Source organism: Macrotis lagotis, chromosome 1 (genome assembly GCF_037893015.1).
Source record: "Macrotis lagotis isolate mMagLag1 chromosome 1, bilby.v1.9.chrom.fasta, whole genome shotgun sequence".
NCBI lineage: Eukaryota > Metazoa > Chordata > Mammalia > Peramelemorphia > Peramelidae > Macrotis > Macrotis lagotis.
Genome location: NC_133658.1, coordinates 348,119,211 through 348,140,907, shown reverse-complemented (window position 1 = coordinate 348,140,907; position 21,697 = coordinate 348,119,211). Strand labels below are relative to the sequence as shown.

The 21,697-nt window shown below is 37.0% G+C and overlaps 1 protein-coding gene across 6 annotated transcripts in view; it reads right to left on the bottom strand.

Annotated features, from left to right (window-relative positions):
- Positions 1–21,697, bottom strand: part of ARHGAP40 (Rho GTPase activating protein 40) — a 152,172-nt gene that overhangs the window by 46,032 nt on the left and 84,443 nt on the right. For all 6 annotated transcript variants that reach the window (XM_074211955.1, XM_074211956.1, XM_074211958.1 and 3 more), the window contains 3 exons: positions 16,572–16,774; positions 7,805–8,025; positions 2,281–2,356 (listed from right to left, as the gene is read on the bottom strand). In XM_074211955.1, coding sequence (XP_074068056.1) covers positions 2,281–2,356; positions 7,805–8,025; positions 16,572–16,774 — 500 coding nt within the window. The remainder of the gene's footprint in view (positions 1–2,280; positions 2,357–7,804; positions 8,026–16,571; positions 16,775–21,697) is intronic.

Genomic DNA, 21,697 nt, shown 5'->3' with positions numbered 1-21,697 from the left:
GAAAAAAAACAGATCCAAAACAGACCTCTTCAACAGAAGTCACAGGGCAGATGTCCTATAAATGTTAATGACCTCAGTTCTGAGGGGAATAGCTGCTCAGGGATTTACTACAAATTGACTTCCCCCTCCCTGGACCCCATACTGATAAACCAAGCTCTTGGATTTCATAATCAAAGGTATCTTGCCTGTAAAATAGCTATAGATATTTCATTCAAGTTTTTCCTGTTTCTACTTTCTTATCCTTCCAATCTGTCCTTCATAACCATAATATTCTTCTAGCATAGATCTAGTGATGTCATTTAACTGTTAAAGAATTTTCAATGATTCCCTGTTGCCTTCAGAGAAAGACACATCCATTTCTTACTTCAAGTTTCTTCTACTTTAGTGCTACTCTACCTTTCCTGTCTTGTCTTAACATATATTCTATAACCAAATCCAATTGGACATCTTTAAGGTTGCAGAGTAGCCACTTATTCTCAGTTTCCTAGTTTTAGCCTATTCGAAATCCCCCTTCTGACCTATCCCTCTACCCACCCTCACCCCTTTGTCTGCTGAATTCCTTCCCATTCTTTTCTAATTCAAATTCCACCTCTTCCAAGAAGTCTTCCCAGACTTTAGTACATTGTTGGTGGAGCTGTGAACTCATCCAACCCTTCTGGAGAGAAATTTGGAATTATGCCAATTAGGGCAGCAAAAATGTGCATACCCTTTGATCCAGCAATACCACTACTGGGTCTATAACCTGAAGAGATGATGAAAAAAGGGTAAAAACATCACTTGTACAAAAATATTCATAGCAGCCTTGTTTGTGGTGGCAAAGAATTGGAAATCAAGTAACTGTCCTTCAACTGGGGAATGGCTTAACAAACTGTGTTATATGTATGTCATGGAACACTATTGTTCTATTAGAAACCAGGAGGGATGGGAATTCAGGGAAGCCTAGAGAGATTTGCATGAACTGATGCTGAGCGAGATGAGCAGAATCAGAAAAACACTGTACACCCTAACAGCAACATGGGGGAGATGGTAAACCTTGATGGACTCGTTCATTCCATCAGTGCAACAATCAGGGACAATTTGGGGCTGTCTGCGATGGAGAATTCCATCTGTTTCCAGAGAAAGAACTGTGGAGTTTGAACAAAGACCAAGGACTATTACCTTTAATTTAGAGGAAAAAACTGATATCTTATTGTCTGATCTTGCTATCTCTTATACTTTATATTTCTTCCTTAAGGATATGATTTGTCTCGCATCACATTCAATTTAGATCAATGTATACCATGGAAACAATGTAAAGACTGGCAAATTGCCTTCTGTGGAGGGTGGGAGGAGGGAAGTAAGATTAGGGGGAAAACTGTAAAACTCAAAATAAATAAAATCTTTAATAATAAAAAAAGAAGTCTTCCCTGATCCTCCTGGTTGGCGATAGCCTTTTCCCCTCAGATGTCTATAGCACTTTATTTGCATCTTCCTAATAAACTCATCATGTAATATTGTATATTATAGTGTTACTAGCATATTTCTCAGTATTTCTCATATTTCACAGGCGCCAGGACATTTAAACTTTGTATCTTTCTCAAGACCTAACCCAGGGCTCTGATCACAGTACACACTAAATAAATTATTTGTTGAATTGTATCTTAGAAATCTTGTAAGCATAATGTGCATTTTCTTTTTCTATTATGGAAGATCCCAAAGTCCACCAGAATTTCCAATACCTTTGACTGGAATTTCTCAAGTTCTCCAAAACATGGAAAAGAAAACATTTTATCTGGGTCATGTTAATGCCAGGTCTTGGGCACACAATTCTATGTAGATAAAAGATTCACCACCCTTAAGGTTCTATCCTCACATTCCAAACTCTCAAGTAGCCTGGTTTACCAAGAAATTTGAACTCCATTGGTCCTGCTTAAGGTCATTTCTACATTGATATCAGGGCCCAGAAGTCTACCAGTCACTCCTTGATGATTTTCAAAAACAATTTCCAAAGACAGCAAGGTCCCGGTCAGCTCTTGATAGCTTAGGAGGCAGAGGCAGGGAGCCCAGAAGAAGGAATGAGCAGGAAAGAGGGAGGAGGAAGAAAAGGAAAAATTAATTTTTAAAGTTTTAACATGAGGACATTGGTAGTAAAAGGTTTCTTTTGGTTGATAAACATCTTCCAGAGACTGATATTGGTCCAAAGACCAGTAGCTAGAAAATATTGTTATAGAAAATGTCCTTGAAGAGGAACCTAGACCAATTTTTAGATTTCCAAAAAAAATAGCCAAAAAGATTTCTTACCTGGTGGGGATTCTGCAGGTCTGGATTTGAGCTGTGTCCATTTCCCTTCAGCATCTACTCTCTCTGCTAAAACCTCCTGCATTAGAATGTTGCAAATTACACTCATTAATAAGCAATTATTAAGCACCAATTCTATGTCAAATACCAGTGACATAATGACAGAAATGATATAGTCCCTTTCCTCAAAAAGCTTACAGATTATAGGAGAAAATCACACGTAAAATAGAGTATACAAAATGGATATCTACTACAGATTCAAAGTAAATGCAAGTTAAATTTGAGTGGGGGGAGAGTAATAGCCAGAGGGAATCAGGATAGGCATCACACAGGAAAGGCATGAAGCAAACTTTGAAGGAAGCTAGAGATTCTAAAAGCAAGAAGAAGTAAAGAGGGAGTAAATTGCGGGCACTGGTGAGAGATGGAAGGGGGACAGCCTATGTAAAGAAAGAGGAATGGGTAATGGAATGACATTATATCTAGCATTTAAGGTCATCTTATTTAACTCTCACCATGATTCTCTAAAGTAAGGAATAGTCTTATTTTGCAGAAAAGAAAACTGAGACAGAAGTTTCAGAAGGCTAATTTGACTGGACTGTAGTATATATGTAGGAAAGTACAATTATCCCTTCCACATCTCAGGGGTTAGGGCTGCAGCACCCAATGATCTGTAAAATTCAAAAAAAATTTTGACCCTCCCTTCAAATCAAAGATGAGAGCTGAATAATTACAGTATTAAAATATGTTGGTATTAGATAATATCATATATATATATATATATATATATATATATATATATATATATGTTGTACATTTCTAAACTTTATCTGTGTTATCTGCTGGTCTTTATGTGTCATCTACAGCTTATGCAAATTTTTCCCCCAAAATTCTATTTAACATTTTATCAAATGATATATTAAAAATGCAAGGGGAAAAATTATGACATAGAAGCCATAACTCTAATGTATAATAAACCTGGAGGTAGGCTAAAATCAGGTTGTAAAAGGCTAGAAATACCAAACAAAGAGAGAAGTTGATACTTGCTCCTAGAAGCTATAGGAAGCAAATGGATTTTTTTTGAGAGCAAGTAATAGGGGAATGATATGGTCACATCTGTACTATAGGCATCTAATATCTGATGTACAGAGTTCTTGTTCTAGAAGCCCCGAAACTACAACTACTGTGATTCATTCCTAAGATGTGGTTTGTACTACATATGACTTCTTTTTAAATGTATAAAAGAATAGGTTAGGTTTTCCTCTTAGAATTGTGTTCCTGCAAATAACATCCTTTCTCTGGGGAATGAAAAATGAATGGCTATCACTTACCAGAGAATAAAGATGCATAGTCATATATAGAGACAGATGTTAAAATTCTAGACTTTTCCCTTTCTTTGTCAGAAACATTTGTGGATTGAAGTTTATTTCCCCTTCTCAAGTAAAATAAGAGTTATATTCTTATGTGAAGAATTCCAAAGGGAAAAGATATAAGCATTTCCAACAGAGGGCCTCTGATCATCACTTGAGAGTCAATAGTCCAAGCAACTGATGAGGTAATTTAGAAGCAAAACTTGCTGGGGAGAATCATGCCTATCTTATACTATCATATATAGCTATATAATTTTAATTGCTTCTCACTTTCTGATGTTTTTTCCCCTTAAACTAATCTCTTGATCTTCCTTTCACAACTTTATAGATAAGTGTGCAAATGGACCCATAAAACCTGGGTTCTTGGTAAAATCCTTCACTTCCCTCTGCTGGCTAATCTTGAATCAAATGGGAAATATTCTGATTTCATAATCTCATCTCCACAATCAATTATCTTAATCAAAGAATTCAAAGAGTAGTTGAGGACATAGAGGACACAGAGATATCAGATAATACCTGGCTCACCACCTAACCCAACTCAGAAATGAAAATTTTCCATTATAGAAAGTACAGAAATGGAAAACTGGAAGCCACCACACTACCACTACCCCAATCTAGGCACAGATTTAGGAGACAGCAGCATTCTTCTCCCATCACCAACCCTCTTGAGGTCTTAGCTCTACAGAATAGTTTTTAATATATATTAAATATATTATTTATATAAATATTTATATATATTATATTTATCGTATAAATATATAATATATTAAATAAATATTATTTGGATATCAGATTGGCTTGTTATTTTAGGGGACAGAAAAGGAAGAGAGCAAAATTTGGAACTCAAAGTCTTGTAAAAAACAAATGTTGAGGGGCAGTTAGGTGGCACAGTGGATAAGGCACCTGACCTGGAGTCAGGAGGACCTGAGTTCAAATCTGACCTCAGACACTTGATAATTACCTAGCTGTGTGACCTTGGGCAAGTCACTTAACCCCATTGCCTTAAATAAATAAAATATATTTAAAAAAGAAAGAAAACTACATGTAATTGAAAAAAATAAAAGGCAATTCACCAAAAAAAATCTAACTTGGATCCATAAATCTTATATATGATGTTAACCATATAATCCTTCAAAGAGATATTTCTGCTCCAAATATAGACACATAAATGGATAAGAAATGCTGATCATATTTCCATGTCAAACATAATATGTCACTTGGTTTCACTTAAGTATTTTTTTGTTTGTTTTCTGTTGCATAGAAGGCTGCCTTGAAGGCCTAGGGGCAGTGGTGGTGGTGGGTGAATAGGAGACAACAAGGGGATTCAATTCAAAATGACTATAATATAAAAATAAAGCTCTTCAATAAAATTTTACTAAAATTTTATGCAATGGGGTTAAGTGACTTGCCAAAGGTCACAGGTAATTATTAAGTGTCAGAGGCCAGGATTTAAACTCAGGTCCTCCTGACTCCAGGGCCAGTGCTCTATAAAACTTTAAAGGAATAAATGAAATGAGAGTCAGTCTGCTAATTATAGCTATCATTCACATAGTATTTTAAGGATTGCAAATTGCATTTTTGTACATTTATCATCTTTGAGTTTCACACTGAGGATAATATTCTGAGGCAGCTGAGTGACGCAATATTTAGAGCACAGGATCTAAATATTAGGTCAGGAAGACCTAAGTTTGCTTCCAGTCTCAGATACTTAATGACTGGGTGACCCTGGGAAGTTAGGAAGACTTTGATGAGTTCAGTTTGGTATCCATAGATGTCTCTGATATCCCATAGATTTTGAAGGATCATTGGGATATTCAGCTGGAGACGCCATGTAGACAAGTAGAACTGGGGGATGAAGCATTAATCATGGAAGCATTCAAGGCTGCTAGGAGTGAGTACTGAAAGTCATTTTTATAGATGCAGTAACTAGAATCCTAGGGAGCAGTGGGTGAATTTTCCTTAGAAAAGAGGAGGATTGCTTCTTCCACTGAAGCAGGACAATCAAGCGGATTGTTTTTGCCATATAAAGGAGAGAGTTTAGAGGAACTCCTACTTGATGTCCCTGATCTTCTCAATGAACTAGGAGAAGAGTGAAAGGGACAAGAATGGGGTTGAGGAGAGCAGGGAAACGAATGACTATAATATCACAAAAAATTTGGGAAAGTTTTTATTCTTGTATCTTTAATGTGGACCTAGTAACCATAATCTTTTTTAAACATACAGCCAAATAAAAGTGTTTCTCAAGTCAAAAAATATAGGCATGCCTCACTGAGGAATTGCTCTATTACTGAACAGTCGACTACTGTTCATTTTTCTAATCTCTTCCCTCCCCCACCCCTAGCAAGTTAGGATGCTTCAAAAGCCTTTCTCTGGACCAAGGATGTAGTCTTGGAGTTGAAAGACTTGACAGTTACATGCTAGTTGTGTGACCTTAGGCAGGTCATTTGCCCTCTCTGAGGACATCAGTTCCCTCATCTACAAATGGGGATAAGATTATACTTCCAATCTCAGAGGTATTGTAAGGAACATACTTTATAAAGCTTTAAGCACTCTAAAATTTGAGTTACTATTATTTTTATTCTCTAAAATAGTGATAAAAAAAGATTCTGAATGATATTTTATTAATTAAACCCAGAAAAATTGCTAAAAGTCTGGCATGGATTCAGAGAAGCTAATTAATACCATCATGGTACAATGAACAGATTAATGATTTCAGCAAAGAGCATATAGGTTTGAATCTCAGTTATTGCTACTTATTTCCTCTGTGATCATAGAAGAACAAGTCACTTAAAACTCCCTGGATTTCAGTATCCTTCTTTGTAAAATGAAAGGGTTAGACTTGATGGGTTCTAATGACTTTTTTAATTCTAAATGTGTGACCCTAAAATCATGTTAGATAAACTCTTTGAGGTCAGGGACAAGGATTTTGACCTTTGTCACAGGATAAGAGGCATAGCCACCACTGAAGTCATTCTAGTCCAATCCCCTCATTTTTTTTAGGTTTTTTTGCAAGGCAATGGGGGTTAAGTGGGTTTCTTACAGCTAGGTAATTATTAAATGTCTGAGGCCAGATTTGAACTCAGGTACTCCTGACTCCAGGGCCAGTGCTCTATCCACTGGGCCACCTAACCGCCCCTAATTCCCTTATTTTAAAGAAGGAAAAACTGAATTCTAGAGAATTTAAATGACTTGACTAAGGTAGTTTTTGTTGTTTGGTCATTTCAGTCATGTCTGACTCTTCAAAATCCCATTTTTGGCAAAGATATTAGACTGGTTTGCCATTTCCTTCTCCAGCTCATTTTTACAAATGAGGAAAATGAGGCAAACAGGGTTGTGACTTTTTCAGGATCACACAGCAAGTAGGTATTTGAGCCTAGATTTGAACTTTGGAAAATGAGTCTTCCTGATTCCAAGTCCTCTAGGGATCTATCCACTGTGCCTCTCTGCTGCCCAATGTCCAATGTAGTATGGATAGTTTAGAGAAAAGTTTTATACCAAGATCCTCTGACTCCATATGCAACCACCCTTTCCATGACACCACAGTAATCCTAGCAATTAGTTTTAATGCATATTAGGTGCTTAATGAATGGTTACTAAATGGCACCAATTTTGCCTCAGAGATTTGATGTCCCTTCTCTTACTCAGGCAAAAAATATCACCTGTTCAGTTGAAAATCTAATCTCCTATTATATGGCCTTCTTTTGCATGTAGGAGTTTAATGTTTGTCCTTCATTTTCGAAGATCACAGCATCAGGGATGTGATGCTATGACAAGAACATTTAACTGGAATTTGAGTAAGGGATACTGTACTAGGTCACCAGTCTCACTTTCTCCTCCAGAGCCATCTAGGTCCAACGGCCAGATATGAATCAACTGGAGATAGCCCTGGATGTAAGGTAATCAGGGTTAAGTGACTTGCCCAAGGTTACACAGTTATTAAAGAGTCAAATGTCTGAGTCCAGATTCAAACTCCTATCCTCCTGACTCCAATGTCAGTGCTGTTCACTGTGCAAGAGTGTCAAGGATTAATTTTGTTTGTGAAAAATTGATTATTTAAGAGAAAATTACTTCTACTGTCAGTAGAAGTACTAGGAATGAGGCAAAAGGGGAAAGGGAATGAAGAGAGGACCAAAGTGCAGAAAAGACAAGATTTAACTGACCCCGGAATCAAAGGTGCCAAAGATGTCTCTGACGTCCCTCACTGGTGGCTTGTTTTTCTTACGGATTGAGCGCGTGTATGTGTCTAGTCTCCGTTGTACAGCAGCGGCTTGGGTCTTTGTGAGTGTAGACAGGAGTACTCTGTTATCACTGTCTGGAGTAGAGGCCCCAATAAGGTCAGCCAAGCCTGTGTCCTGAAGCCACTGAGCTTCTGCCTCACCCTCTGTCAACACATGGAAAGTATTTTATACAGTAAACATATTATCATGATTCCAAAGGCAAGGGAGATAGTTAGACAGGGTCATGCTGATACAGATAATACCAGACAAACAGATAGAAATTTATGATAATGAGTTCCCTGTCAGTCATGGTATTTGGGCTCACACTAAATACCCACTTGTTAGGGATGTTGGGTAGAAGGGATAGTTAGCTTGAGAGGGTGCCAAGTTAGATGGCATTTGAAGCCCCATCTAAGGACTACATATAATGAATGTTTAGTATTAACCAATGACCTCCTATATATTCCAAATATATAACACAGGGTTCACATGCCTTAGTTTCTTACAATATAGAATGAGGGGGCTGGATTAGCATTTCAGAAATATTTAACACTCGGCAAATATTTTACTACTGATGTACAGATGAGCTCAGTAATGAGTGGACTAGTAAAAGTTATGCTTTATTTCAAGCACAAAGCTTCCCAAATTATAAGGACCTGATAGATGACCTTAAGAGGTCATTGTCCCTTGACTAAAGGTAAATGAATGTCTAAATAATCCAGGTCAAAAATGCCTTTCCTTTTCCTTCAGAGTCATCACAACCATCCTTAGTCTTTCCTTCAAGGATTTTATCCTCATGCTGACCAAGAAGTTTTCCTTTTGTGTCTGATCATCATCCTTATACTCTAGTTTAAACTCATTTACATTTTATTTAATATTCTCTAAAAATAGAACAGTTAATGCTACACCAAGCAAACAAGCAAAAAATTACTCATAGAAGTAAGTAAAATAATAGCAAAACTAATAGAGGTGAGTCAGAGAATAGAACAAGTAATCCAATTCTCAAATTATATTATAAAGCTATAATCATTAAAACTATTTCAGACTGGTTAAAAAAAATGGAAGAGTATTTCAATGCAAACAACAAGATAAGAAAGGCTGAGAAGCAAACAAACATGGGGGGGCACAGCGTTTTACAGATCCAAGAACAAACTACTGGAAGAGTCTTTATTAAAGTTCTGAGAAACCTGGAAAGCAGTAAGGCAGAAAAATAGTTTTAAACCAGCATCCTGATATAAGTGACCTAAATATTAAAATCATGTTAGAGAAAAAACAGACAATTTCAATTTTAAAGCTTTTGGGCAAATAAAATCATTGGAGCCAAACTAAGAAAAATTTTTGAAAAAAATCATATCAAATATTTTTAATAAACATAACTTACATAGGAAATTGACATAAATTTACAAAACTGTAGGTTTTATTTTATTTATTTTACTTTTGGGGGGTGTTTTTTTTGCAAGGTGATAGGGTTAAGTGACTTGCCCAAGGTCACACAGCTAAGTAATTATAAGTGTCTGAGGCCAGATTTGAGTTCAGGTCCTCCTGACTCCAGGGCCATATTCTATCCACTGTGAAACTTAGGTGCCTTCAAAACTTTTATTTTAAAGCAAAAGTTCAGCAATCAAAGAACATGAAGAATTTTCAAAAGACAAAATATACTCCATCAAAAAACATTTAAAAAAAAGTTCAAAATGCTGAAAATCTCTAAAGGAAATGCAAATCAAAATAGCTTCTCAACAAATTAGCAAGGATGATAAAAGATGCAAATAATCAATAATTTGAATTGAATGTTAGAAGGGCTGTGTACCTTTTAACAAAGGTACACTAATTTAGTTTGGAACAATGTAAGCAGAGTTACTAAGTTATTTATTGCCTATGTGTCAAAAAAAGTACTGATATGTAATCCCAAGAAAGTCAATGACTGAAAAAAAGGTTATATGTGTGTGTATACATATATACATGTTCATTAGCAATATTTTTCTGTAATACTAAAAGTAGATACCCATTGGTTAGGTAAAGGCTAAACAAATCATTCTAAATTAATGTAATGGAATATACTTTGTTTTGAGGAGCACCAATTATGAGGAATTCAAAGAAACATGAGAAGGTTTACATGAATTGATACGAGGAAAGGACCGGGAGATGATGAGTATAATAATACATTGTAAGGCAATGCATAAAAGAGAAAATAGCACAGAATAAATGCAAAAATCCACTTTGGCTCCAGATTTTAGAAATTGGAATGTGCCTCCTTTTTCTTAATAGAGAAGTGGTGGGCTATGGCTTCGGAATGTTTTATACTTCAGGCAAATGTGCTGTGTTAGAAGGTTTTGTTTAACTGTTTTTCATTGTTGTTTTAAGTGAGGGGATTACCAGGGGAAAGGAAGAATCATTAGAAGTGATTAAATTATTTAAAAATATATAGTACTAAAATATTTTTAAAAAGGAAATTCACTAGAATATCAAAACAAATATGGTAGCAAAAATGACATAAATAGACTAATATTCTTTTCAAATTTGCCAGCATAGAATTAATTCAAGAAACACCAGCCAGAACTTTGGCATCATTGAACTTTGCCCCAAGTGAAGTCCCCAAGGCTCTCTGAGAGCAGACAAGGAGGTATGAGTATGTACTAAGACTGGAGGTCACAGGATCATAAGCTATAGAACAAGAAAGGACTTAAGGGATCATTCTGTCCAACTGCCACATTCCATATATACAGAAACTGAGGTTCAGAAAGGGAAGGAATTTGCCAAAGGTCACATAGTGAGTATCACAGCTGGGGCTTGAATCCATCCAATCCTCTGATGCCAAATCCAGTACTCTTTTTACTCTATCATGTAGCCTCCCCTACATGTATTACAGATGTTTGTTAAAGCAAACTAAATTCCCTCCTCCACCCCAATATTTCAGATTCTTTTCTTCTGACCCTTCGCTTGTCAATCTTTTATCATTTTTATGAAATAAGCATTATGAAACAATGCTAATGGGTGTGTGTCAAGGGAAATTTGCCAGGCATTCGAAGGATCCATGCACCAAAAGTAGAAACTGATGCTATTTTGTTAAAAGTTTCAAACCAGAGTCTCCACTGACATGCTCTGGTGACTCACATGGGCATGTGAACCTGGAGATCTTTAAGATGATCTTAGCCAAGGTAAGAACTGCCAGATCCTACCAAACTGGAAAAGCTTTGAATAAAGCCGTGGTCAAAAAAAAAGAAGTTCATCATCACAAAAATGATCACTATGGTAACTAGGTACATAGAGCTCCAGTCCTGGAATCGGGAAGACCTGAGTTCAAATCCAGCCTCATACATTTGATACTAGTTGAGTGACTTTGGGCAAGTCACTTAACCCCACTGCCAAGAAGGAAGGAAGGGAGGGAGGGAGAGAAAGATGGCCACTAAGGAAATACAAATTAATCAGAAAGAAAGACAGCCAGGCTGGAGTGGGGATGGAAGGAGGGGAATCTGGAGAGTTAGGAAAGAAACATCAAAAGAAAATGAAGATGTGGTTGACTTGGACACTCTCCTTGAAATGGAAGTTCAGGAAGAACTGATGAAACAGAGAGAGACAAACTACAGGAGCAGGGCAAATATCCAGGGTAAGAAGGCTGGGTCATATTGAGTTTTCCAAATTAGGAGGCTACAAAGGTAGAGTGAACTTCCAGGGTAAGAGGAAAGAAAGGAAGGGAGGGAGAAAAAGAGAAAGAAAACAAAGGAACAAAGAGAAGGAAAGGGATGAGAAAAGAAGAAAAATTAACAAAAAAGGGAAAGGAGAAGAAAGAAAAGGAGAAATTTCTCATTGCTCTGTGGCTCTTTGTCTTTTTCTCTGTTTACAATTACACACCCCCTTATTACTTACAGGCAAGGGTAGGGGTTCTGATAGTAAAGTCAAGTTAAGGGGTCTCCAACTGAGCCCATCAAGTTCTAGGACTCTGAAATCACTGTCCATGTTCTATGGACAGCTCAGCTTCTTATACAAAATAATCACAAATTTTCAAAATATAATTGGATTTGGTCTGAATGTTTTGCACATAATTTAATTAGAGATTCTGCTGGCCTATAATGAAGCTTAACCTAGAAAAATCATCCCTATTCTCAGTAAATTAACTTTCCCCAACTGATGTCAGAGACTGCCTGTGATGACCCACTTTTATCACAAACAGAACTTTCAGATAAACTGAAGAGCTGATCTTTTACAGCTACCATTTCCATTTATAAACTGCAAAGCACTATATAAATGTTTATCACTATCATTTTCTACCTAAAACTTCATCTGTCCAAATGTAAAACTCATTTCAGCCCAAAATGGCCAATTTCTTCTCAATAAACAGTTTTTTTATACATTAGAAGATCCATTGTAACATATAAAAATAGCAAATTAAAATGGGGAAATATTCCATCTAATTGGCCCTATTTAGGGAGAGATTGTTCTGTGATAGAGGCCTCAACTATCTGAGCTCAATTAACTAAAAGATCATTTGTCCCTTCATGGACTCCCTATGTTATGGATAAAATTTCCTCCTACCCACACACTTAGGAGCCATTTCAAAACCTGGCAAATTGGAGCCCATGGGATTTTCCCAGAAACTCCCAACATTAAAAGGCATATTGATCACTAAAGAACAAAGGATAAGGGGATACAGGCATGCCACCAATGTCCTCCACAATATACCCAGAGTGCAGTTGGTAACAGCTCTTCTATAGAATTACTGACATTTACATAGTAAATGCAAATCACTTTGTCTTCTGGTCTGCCAGTTTCACCCAGGAACGAGATCATTTAGATCCAGAGAAAGTCTAATGAGGCAAAAAAAATCTGGATGTGGAATTGGAAATCTTGTGTTCCAAGTCTAGCTATGTCACTTACTCCCTCTGTTATCTAAAACAAATTTATCTAAACCTCAGTTTTCTCATCTGTAAAAACAAAGGGATTGGAATAGATGGACTTTCAGGTTCCTTCCAGATTAAAATCTCTAATCCTATGATCCAACAGGTTTGGACTCTAGGTTACATAATAGTTCCCTTAATCAGCAAGCATTTCACCTACTATGTGCTTTGGGGTACTAGGTGCTGGGAATACAAAGCAAAATTTTTTTTAAGAACCTACCCTCGGGGCAGCTAGATGGCACAGTGGATAAAGCACACCGCCCTGGAGTCAGTAGTACCTGGGTTCAAATCAGGTCTCAAACACTTAATAATTACCTAGCTGTGTGGCCTTGGGCAAGCCACTTAACCCTGTTTGCCTTGCAAAAACCTAAAAAAAAAAAAAAAAAAAAAAAAAAAAGAACCTACCCTCAAGGAGCTCACATTCTAGTAGGGGGAAAAACTTCAAATACACAGAAAAGAACATCCAAATTACACACAACAAAATAAAAACTAATATTAAATAGGAGAAAGCACTAACAGGCAGGGGAAATCAGAAACAGTCTTATGTAGGAAGCGGCACGTGAGCTGAGCTTTGAAAGAAACTAGGGATTCTAAGAGGCAAGAATGCATTCCAGGCAGTAGGGAGAGCTTGGGCAGAAGAATGAAGACAGGAGACAGAGGCTCTGTATAGGTAACAACAAGAAGGAAAGTTTGGCTGAAACAATTATGTAAAGGGGAGTAATATGTAATAAGCCTGGATGGGAGCTGGGGAGAGGGGTGTTGGAAGCAGATTGTAAAGCATTTTGTAATGGAGAATACCCCCTTATCTGTTTTGTCTGGAGCCCTTCCTATGGAGGTGGGCATGCCCCTGGTCCCTTCCAGTGGCCCCCACCTATGAACTGTTTCTGATAAACATTTTTGCTCTGGCAGTTTGCTAAAGCCCAAGTGTAAACAGAAACTTGTGGTTGGTGTCCTGGTCACTGGAATAGGGAAGTTGGGGGAGGGGGTGTGAACCAAACCCAACAGGACTAGCCACTGAGCAGGAAAAGCTGCCTAGTCTAATAGACTTTAAAGGGAGAAACAGCTTTATTGATCGTTCTTTCTTCCCATTTGGCAAACATGTTAGTACAATTAAGTCTTCCCTCAAATTTCCAGCAACACCTTTGAAGTTATGGAAGCTCCATGCACATGACAGTGAATATCTGATGGCCCAGATAAACCTGAGACTGGACCTCAAGTCTTTAGCTCTCTCTTTTTTGTGTTTCTTTCTCTGAGCACCAGTGAACAAACAGCAATCCTTAGATGGGTGGTTTCAGCCTTGATAACAACTTTGTGGGTTCAATAGGTCAGGAGTTGTCCTATTCACAAGAATATGATGGGAGAGATGCTTTAATGTTACATTCTCTAATTGTCAACAAACATTTTGTGTTTTAAACATTTTCTATGTTTTAAACATGTCCTTTGTGTTTTAAACATTTCTTCTTTAATGGAAGAAAGAAAAAGTTATCCTATATCTTATCTTCTTTGTAAACAGCCCTGTTAATTCCTTTGGGGAATACCCTAGTCATGAATCATACCCAAGGGTTACAGAATGAGATATAATGATTCAAAGAGTATAAGAAAAGCTTGATTTCCCTCTCTTTTGACTTAGTCTCCTTCAGACTGAACCTAAGCTGAATGATCCTAGAGTTCAGAGAGCTATGGTGCAAGAGGATTCTCCCACCCTTAAAGAATGGATTTTATTGGGTTTTGATCAGTCAGAAGTATATATATATATATATATATATATATATATATATATATATATATATATATATATTATCCTAGAAGCTAGAGGGAGTCACTGAATCTTTTTAAGTGAAATAAGAAGACTGATACTGAATCTTTTTTTAATTGATCTTATTTGTAATTTTTTTTTGTCCTGGAACTGCCTAAGTCATGATTCTTTGTTGTTAAATTTAATTCAGAAATTCAGCTGGTCTGTAATGAGTTATGTTTAGAAATCCAATTCTCCTGTTATTCACTCTTCTATTCTTGTGTCAAGGAAATCTGTTACTGTTAAAGGATACAAGTGGACATGAGGGATTCTAATCTAGCATCTTTATACCACCCAGCTATCCTTCATGAATCTTTTGTTTTATTACCCAAAGAAATCTGGTTTGCTGTGTCTGACCTCGCAGCTGGACTCAAACTACGAATATTTCTTAGTCACAGGAGGAAAAGAGTGGTGTTGTTGCTAGCCCTCATTCCCAATTTCCATTCAATTATATTTTCTTCCATTTATGATGCTAGTCTTCCTATTTTCTATACTCCCCAAAATTAAAAAAGATACTAGTCTCTCTAATTTGAGAGAAAAAGCTTACTGGGGAAGCTGAGTTTCTATTTATTGCTAAATTCTCATATACTAATAAATTGATCATACTCAGAATTTTGTACCCCAATCTATCTTAATTTTACTTGTTAATTAAACAAGGAAATAAATAATGTCCTAATATTCCTAGAAGTCTCAGATAATGGAAACTAAAAAGACTGTTGAGCTCCCTTTTGTTCTATTCTGCAAAGGTTTCCTCTAAAGCTGAAACTACCAAAAATATAGTCTATGTGTATTAGCCACAAATTTACTGAGGGAGGGGGCATGGGGGTGGAAGAAAAGACATACACAGGGGTGGCTAGGTGGTATAGTGGATAAAGCACTGGCCCTGGATTCAGGAGTACCTGGGCTCAAATCCGGTCTCAGAAACTTAATAATTACCTGGCTGTGTGGCCTTGGGCAAGCCACTTAACCCCATTTGCCTTGCAAAAACATTTAAAAAAAAAAAAAGACATGCACAATCACAAGTGTAGGAATAAAAAATTGAAAGAACAGCCCTGCTCATCATGGAAGTACACATCCCCATCTCACCACATGACTTTCTGCTGATTACAACCAACAAGATCTGGAAGGGAATATTTTGGCTAGTTTGTGTTTAGGAAGGGTGAGAAATAGGCAGTGAAGGTGAGTAGAAGGAAGACAGAAAGGCAAAAATGGCAGAAGAGAATCTATTCCTTTGGATCTGTGTACTGTTTGGGGACAATATGGGGAACAGATGATAAGACTATCCAGAGTTATTTGACATATTTAAAAAATTGGGCTAAACAGTATTGACAAATAGAGAAATTTTATAGGCAAGGACTTGTTATACCACATAAGTAAGAGTGCTATTTCTTATCAGGCTGGTTAATTGGAAGAATGCTACAGATACACTGGATCTTGATTTCAATAAAGTAGTTCTCAAGTCCACCATAATATATTTGCTAGGATGCTGGCTTTGGAGTTAAGAACAGAGTTTGAATCTCAGTCTTTTGAATTTTAAGCTTTCAGAGGAAAGGAAATGCTTATCTTTCTCTCTGTGTCTGTGTCTGTCTACGTCTGTCAGTCTGTCTCTCTCTCTCTCTGTCATACAATGTAATCATAATCTCATTGTTATTCATATCACCTCAGTGTGTGTGTGTCTATCTGACTTTTCATGACCTTGGTCACCCTTGGCAAAGAGACTGGCTTGTCATTTCCTTCTCCAGTTCATTTTACAGATGGACGAAAGTGAGGCAAACAAGATTAAGTGACTTGCCCCAAGTTACACAGCTAGTTAGTATCTGAGGTCGAATTTGAACTTGGATCTTCCTGACTCCAGGCCTGGAGCTCTGTCATCACCTCATTACTCCAATCAAAACCTGTCCTGGGCCAATGCACTCATTCTTTCTCATTTAATATTTCAAAATTAAATGTTTTCTCCATGGTATTCTTCCCATCACATCACCCTCCTTTACATTTTCTGGTTAGCAGCAGCCAAATTCCTTACCCTCTGGGATTGGGGTTTCAGTAACACTCCTCTCCTCCTGCTTCAGCTCATCACTTTGCTTCATGTTCTCTACCTCCATCCAAAAGTCATCCATTGAGAGACTCTCTATGGAGGGGAGCCAGGAGTTTGAATCCTCCAGGGGTTGACATTGGGAGGAACTCTTTGCTGGAAACTGGCTCATGCTGCATGAGAAAGGGGAATTTCTGTAAAGAAAAGTAAAAACCAGTTATTAAAAATGCAGTTTTGCAAGGGGAAAAAACATGTTCTGATTGCTGAGAAGATCAATCAAAAGAATACATTAAAGCAAACAGGACATTATTGTTCTGTTTTAAATTTTTTTGCTTAAGTTTAGCATTTAAAAAATTCTTAAAGATTCTGTTTTATTAGATCACAATAATAACCACCACATAAAAATTACTATGAAATTAGATAATATTTTCTTATTTAAGCCTCACAACAACCCTGAAGGTAAGGTACTTCAGTCTTTTTTTAAACAAATAAAGACAGTGAGGCTCAAACAAAGGAAGCAACTTGCCCAGATTTTGTCAGAGGCAAGATCTGACCCCAAATTCACATTCTCTTCTGCCTCTCCAACTCTGATCTCTCCAAATTAAATTTGGGGAGGGAAAAAACAAGATTGTAAGTGATATAATCCATTAGCCAGAATATTGCCTTCCATGGCTGTGAAAGTGGAAATAAAGGTTTGTTAGGAGGCACAATGGATAATGTTGGACTCGTCAGAAAGACCTCAGTTCAACTCTACCTTAGACTCTTAATAGTGTCTGTCTGTCTCTCTCTCTGTCTGACTGACCAGTGACCCTGGGCAAGTCAACTTAATCTTTTCAATTTCTTCATCTTTAAAATATGGTCTAAAAATAACCTAAGGACACAATAGATAGGATGTTGGAGCCAGAGTCAGGAGAACGGAAGTTCAAATCTGACCAGCTGTGTGACCTTGGGCAAACCACTTAACTTTGTTTGCCTCAATTCCTCCTCATCCGTCAAATGAGTTGGAGAAGTAAATAGCAATCAACTCTAATATCTTTTCCAAGAAAACCCCCAAATGGGTCAAAAAAAGAATCAGACACAACAGAAACTACTGAACAATCACAAATAATAATACTTATATCAACTACAATAAAGTACTATTTTAAAAGTCCAAGATCTGAGAAAAATCAAGATTGGGCCACAGTGTCAAATTAAACAATATCAAGAATTTTAATTTTTTAAAAAAATTTGTAACACCAATACTATCTGCCTCTTTTATGCCTCCCTTCCCTCCACTGCATCTTCTTATGACTGCCTTGTTACCCAGGACATTGCTCATGTTTATCGACTTTGCTGCTCAACTTAAAAGACTTTGGGATGAAGGAAAGGAAAGTTGAACATAGTGTGACACACACCCTAGATTTTGGGAATGTAGATTTCAAAACTTTCAGAGAAAGGGCAGGGAAGGTCCCACGAATTCAAATTATAGGGGCAGCTAGGTGGTGAAGTGGCTAAAGCACCGACCCTGGAGTCAGGAGTACCTGGGTTCAAATCCGGTCTCAGACACTTAATAATTACCTAGCTGTGTGGCCTTGGGCAAGCCACTTAACCCTATTTGCCTTGCAAAAACCTAAAAAAAAGAATTCAAATTCAAATTATATAGGGGAAGTTAGCACAAGAAAAATGAGAAGCTCTCAAGAATGAAAAGTGTGAAAACCCAAAGAGAAATAATTCCAAAGAGGAAGAAAAGGAGTAGATGAAACAAAGAGTATCTAGGTGCAATTAGGTAGTGTAGTGGATAGAGTGCTGGGCCTGGAGTCAAAATTCAACTTCCTGAGTTCAAATATGATCTCAGACACTAGCTTTGTGACCCTGAGCAAGTCACTTAATCCTATTTCCCTCCATTTCCTCATCTGTAAAATGAGCTGGAAAAAGAAATGGTAAATCACTCCACTATTTTTGCCAAGAAAATCCCAAATGGGTTCACAAAGATTCATACACAATAATAAAAGAAAGGGAGATCACTGGCCATTTAAAAGAAAATGTATAGAAGAAGGTCACAAGATAAGGGAATGGAAGATGAATACTTAAATATAATAAACATTTAAAGAATAGTGTCAGGAGCTCAAAAACTGTAACGGATCCAGATGCCATGGACAAACAGAAAGAACATTTTTAGTTGTGCTGTGGGAAAGGGGAGAGCAAGGATAGGACTACTCTGGGGAAAACTAGGATGACAGAGGAAAAGGAAAGTTTCTCAGTTCTCATTGTTTTTATTTCTTTGCCAAGATGCATAAACTTTGAACTGAAAAGGTGAGGACAGAAAAAAATAGTGATCAAAGATTTGGAACCCAAAATAAGCAAGGAAGGAGAGTATGAAAGATTCTAGCTGCCTTCAATGAATTCCAATCCCCAGGGCAAGATAAACTATATTCTAGAGATTCAAGTTGAGCTATTGACCATCACCTCTAACAGATCATCATAAACAGGAATAATTGTAAAATGGAACTGGAAAATGACAAATACTGTCCTGGTTTTCAAAAAAAGCGAAACTAAGTCAGCAAGTTTTAGATGGGTCAGTGAACTTGACTTCCTTGAATTCCTGGCATGATTTTGTATAACCTATAATTAGGGTATGTCTTGTGAACACCTAGAAAGAGAAACTCTGATTATTTCCAAAAACAAGTCATGCCAGACTAACCTCATTTCCTTTTTTGACAGGATTTTTAGACTGGTAGATCAGGATAATGCCATTGACATAGTTACCAAGATTTCAGTCAAGCATTCAACATGCTATGCTTGTGGACAAGATGGAGTGATATGGGTTAAACAACGGTATCCGAGGTAAATTCAGAAAATTTGGAACTAGATACAAAAAGCCATCATTAATATAAAAAAAGCTTGATATAATTAAGAGAGAGATATTTACTGGACTGCTTCAGGGAATCAGAGGTTTACCATTTTTCATCATTCATTTAGACAAAGACATAGATGGTATGTTTAGCAAAGTTTCTAATGACATAAAACTGGGAGGATATGGTAGATGATCAGGCCTCATGAGGTATTAAAAAGATTTTGACCCAATGGAACGAAAGACCATATCATAATACAAGATGGTGGAGGCATGGTGAAACACGATTCATATGGGAAAAGGTCTGGGTTTTTAAGAGATTTCTAGGACATATCAATTGACAATGTTACTTGGAAGCCAAAGGTGCTAACATATTCTCAGGCTACATTGAAAAGCATAATATCCACAACAAAGGAAAGCCGTAGTAAGAGGATTGATCCCATTAGGATAATTAAGGTAAGTTCTATTTATATCTTATTTCATATTCATTTCTGTTCCAAATTATCTTAATAAATTCTACTAATTTTTTTGTATTGGCAAGAAAAATCATTTTCCACCCCTCTCCAGATTGTTTCCTCCTCTCCCAAGATAAAAACCATAACTGACAACATATACATTGTTCTGTCCTAATAGTTCCTGTCTTCTCTGCCATAAGCAAAGAGATATGCTTCATTTTTTCACCTCTAAAACTTTCATCAAACTCTCAGATTTCAAGTTCTTTTTAGTGATTTTTCTTCATTTACATTGTTGTAACTGTTTTATGTTGTTCTTCTGGATCTGTTTCTCTCATAATGCATCAGTTTATACAAATAATGCCATATTTCTCTAAGGTTCTCATATCTGTCATTTGACTTCTGCATATTTGTCAGTGTTGCATTTTATAAAGGTCAAGCAGCATTTGGGGGCCAGGCACTAAAGAATAATGTTGAAGGGGCACAGTGGATGGAGCACCGGCCCTGGAGTCAGGAGTACCTGAGTTCAAATCCAGCCTCAGACACTTAAAAATTATCGAGCTGTGTGGCTGTGGGCAAGTCACTTAACCTCATTGCCTTGCAAAAACCTAAAAAAATGTTAAGTAAATGGAAACCATAATATTCAAGCCTTGGTTTAAGGAGCAGGTTTGGGATTGGGGCTGGATCTCCGATATCACTCCTGGTTGAGGAAGCTCCCTCTGTCAATGCAGCTCACCACCTCTACACCTTGTAGAGTTGTCTAGAAAAGATTGTCCAAGCTTTTTGATTAAATATATTTCTTAGTAAAAAATATTTGAGCCCTTATCTTAAACCATCCACACACTGCTTTAGCTGCTAGTACTTCTAATATTTAATTATAGCCAAGAAGATACACTACTAAAGAACTGTATCACATAAACAAGTTGGAGGAAAATACCTGGAATAAGTATTTGATCCTTCTATGGAGGATTTTTTTTTAAATAACAAATGAAAACGTAATAGAATGAGAAAATTTGGAATGGATTTATATAATCTACACTGCTGGGTGGAATATCCATACCAATCCATCAAAGCATGAAACATAAGTAATCATTTGTAAATTCTTGATAGCTGCCATTTTTGTCCTAAGTTCATAGACTAAATTTCACACCCCCTACTTTCTAATCATAAAACTGATCCACAATAACATATTTGACTTACCCAGGTATATGAAATAAATCTAGTTATTGCTGCAGCAGCAATGGAAACATCACAAGACTTGAAATCTCAAGACCTTAATTTGCATCCCAGCTCTGATGTTTATTAATGATGTGCCCTTAAACAGGTCACTTGAGATTAATTTTCTTCATCTGAGTCAGATTGGGAGCTACCACCCTGAGGAAGTACTGACCTGATTAGTGAATCAGCCAGGGCCAATACATATATACCCCCCTTTTATTTAGTGATACCATATTTAAATTCCATCCAACATTCTCCTTGGACCACCCCATTGTCCCTTCTGCCTCAAGCAGTGAACCAACACACTTCCTCCTCATCCCTAGGTACCTATAATGCCATTGCTCCTGGAAGGGGGGTGTCAATCAAGAAATGTTTTTTCATTCATTTAATGGTTAAAATGAGGGTAAAAATATTCTCCCCCTCAGGAGGAGGAACATTGTAGACTACAAAATACTATGGAAATGGGAGTTATTACAAGAGTCTTGGTCCAAGTAGATTTATTAATCAAAATATCACTACAATATTATTTCCATAACTGAGATTCCACTGGCTTTGTCATATTCCTGATGCAAAGTTATGTTTAAGTAAGTCTCAAGATGGTCTAGTCTATAAGACTA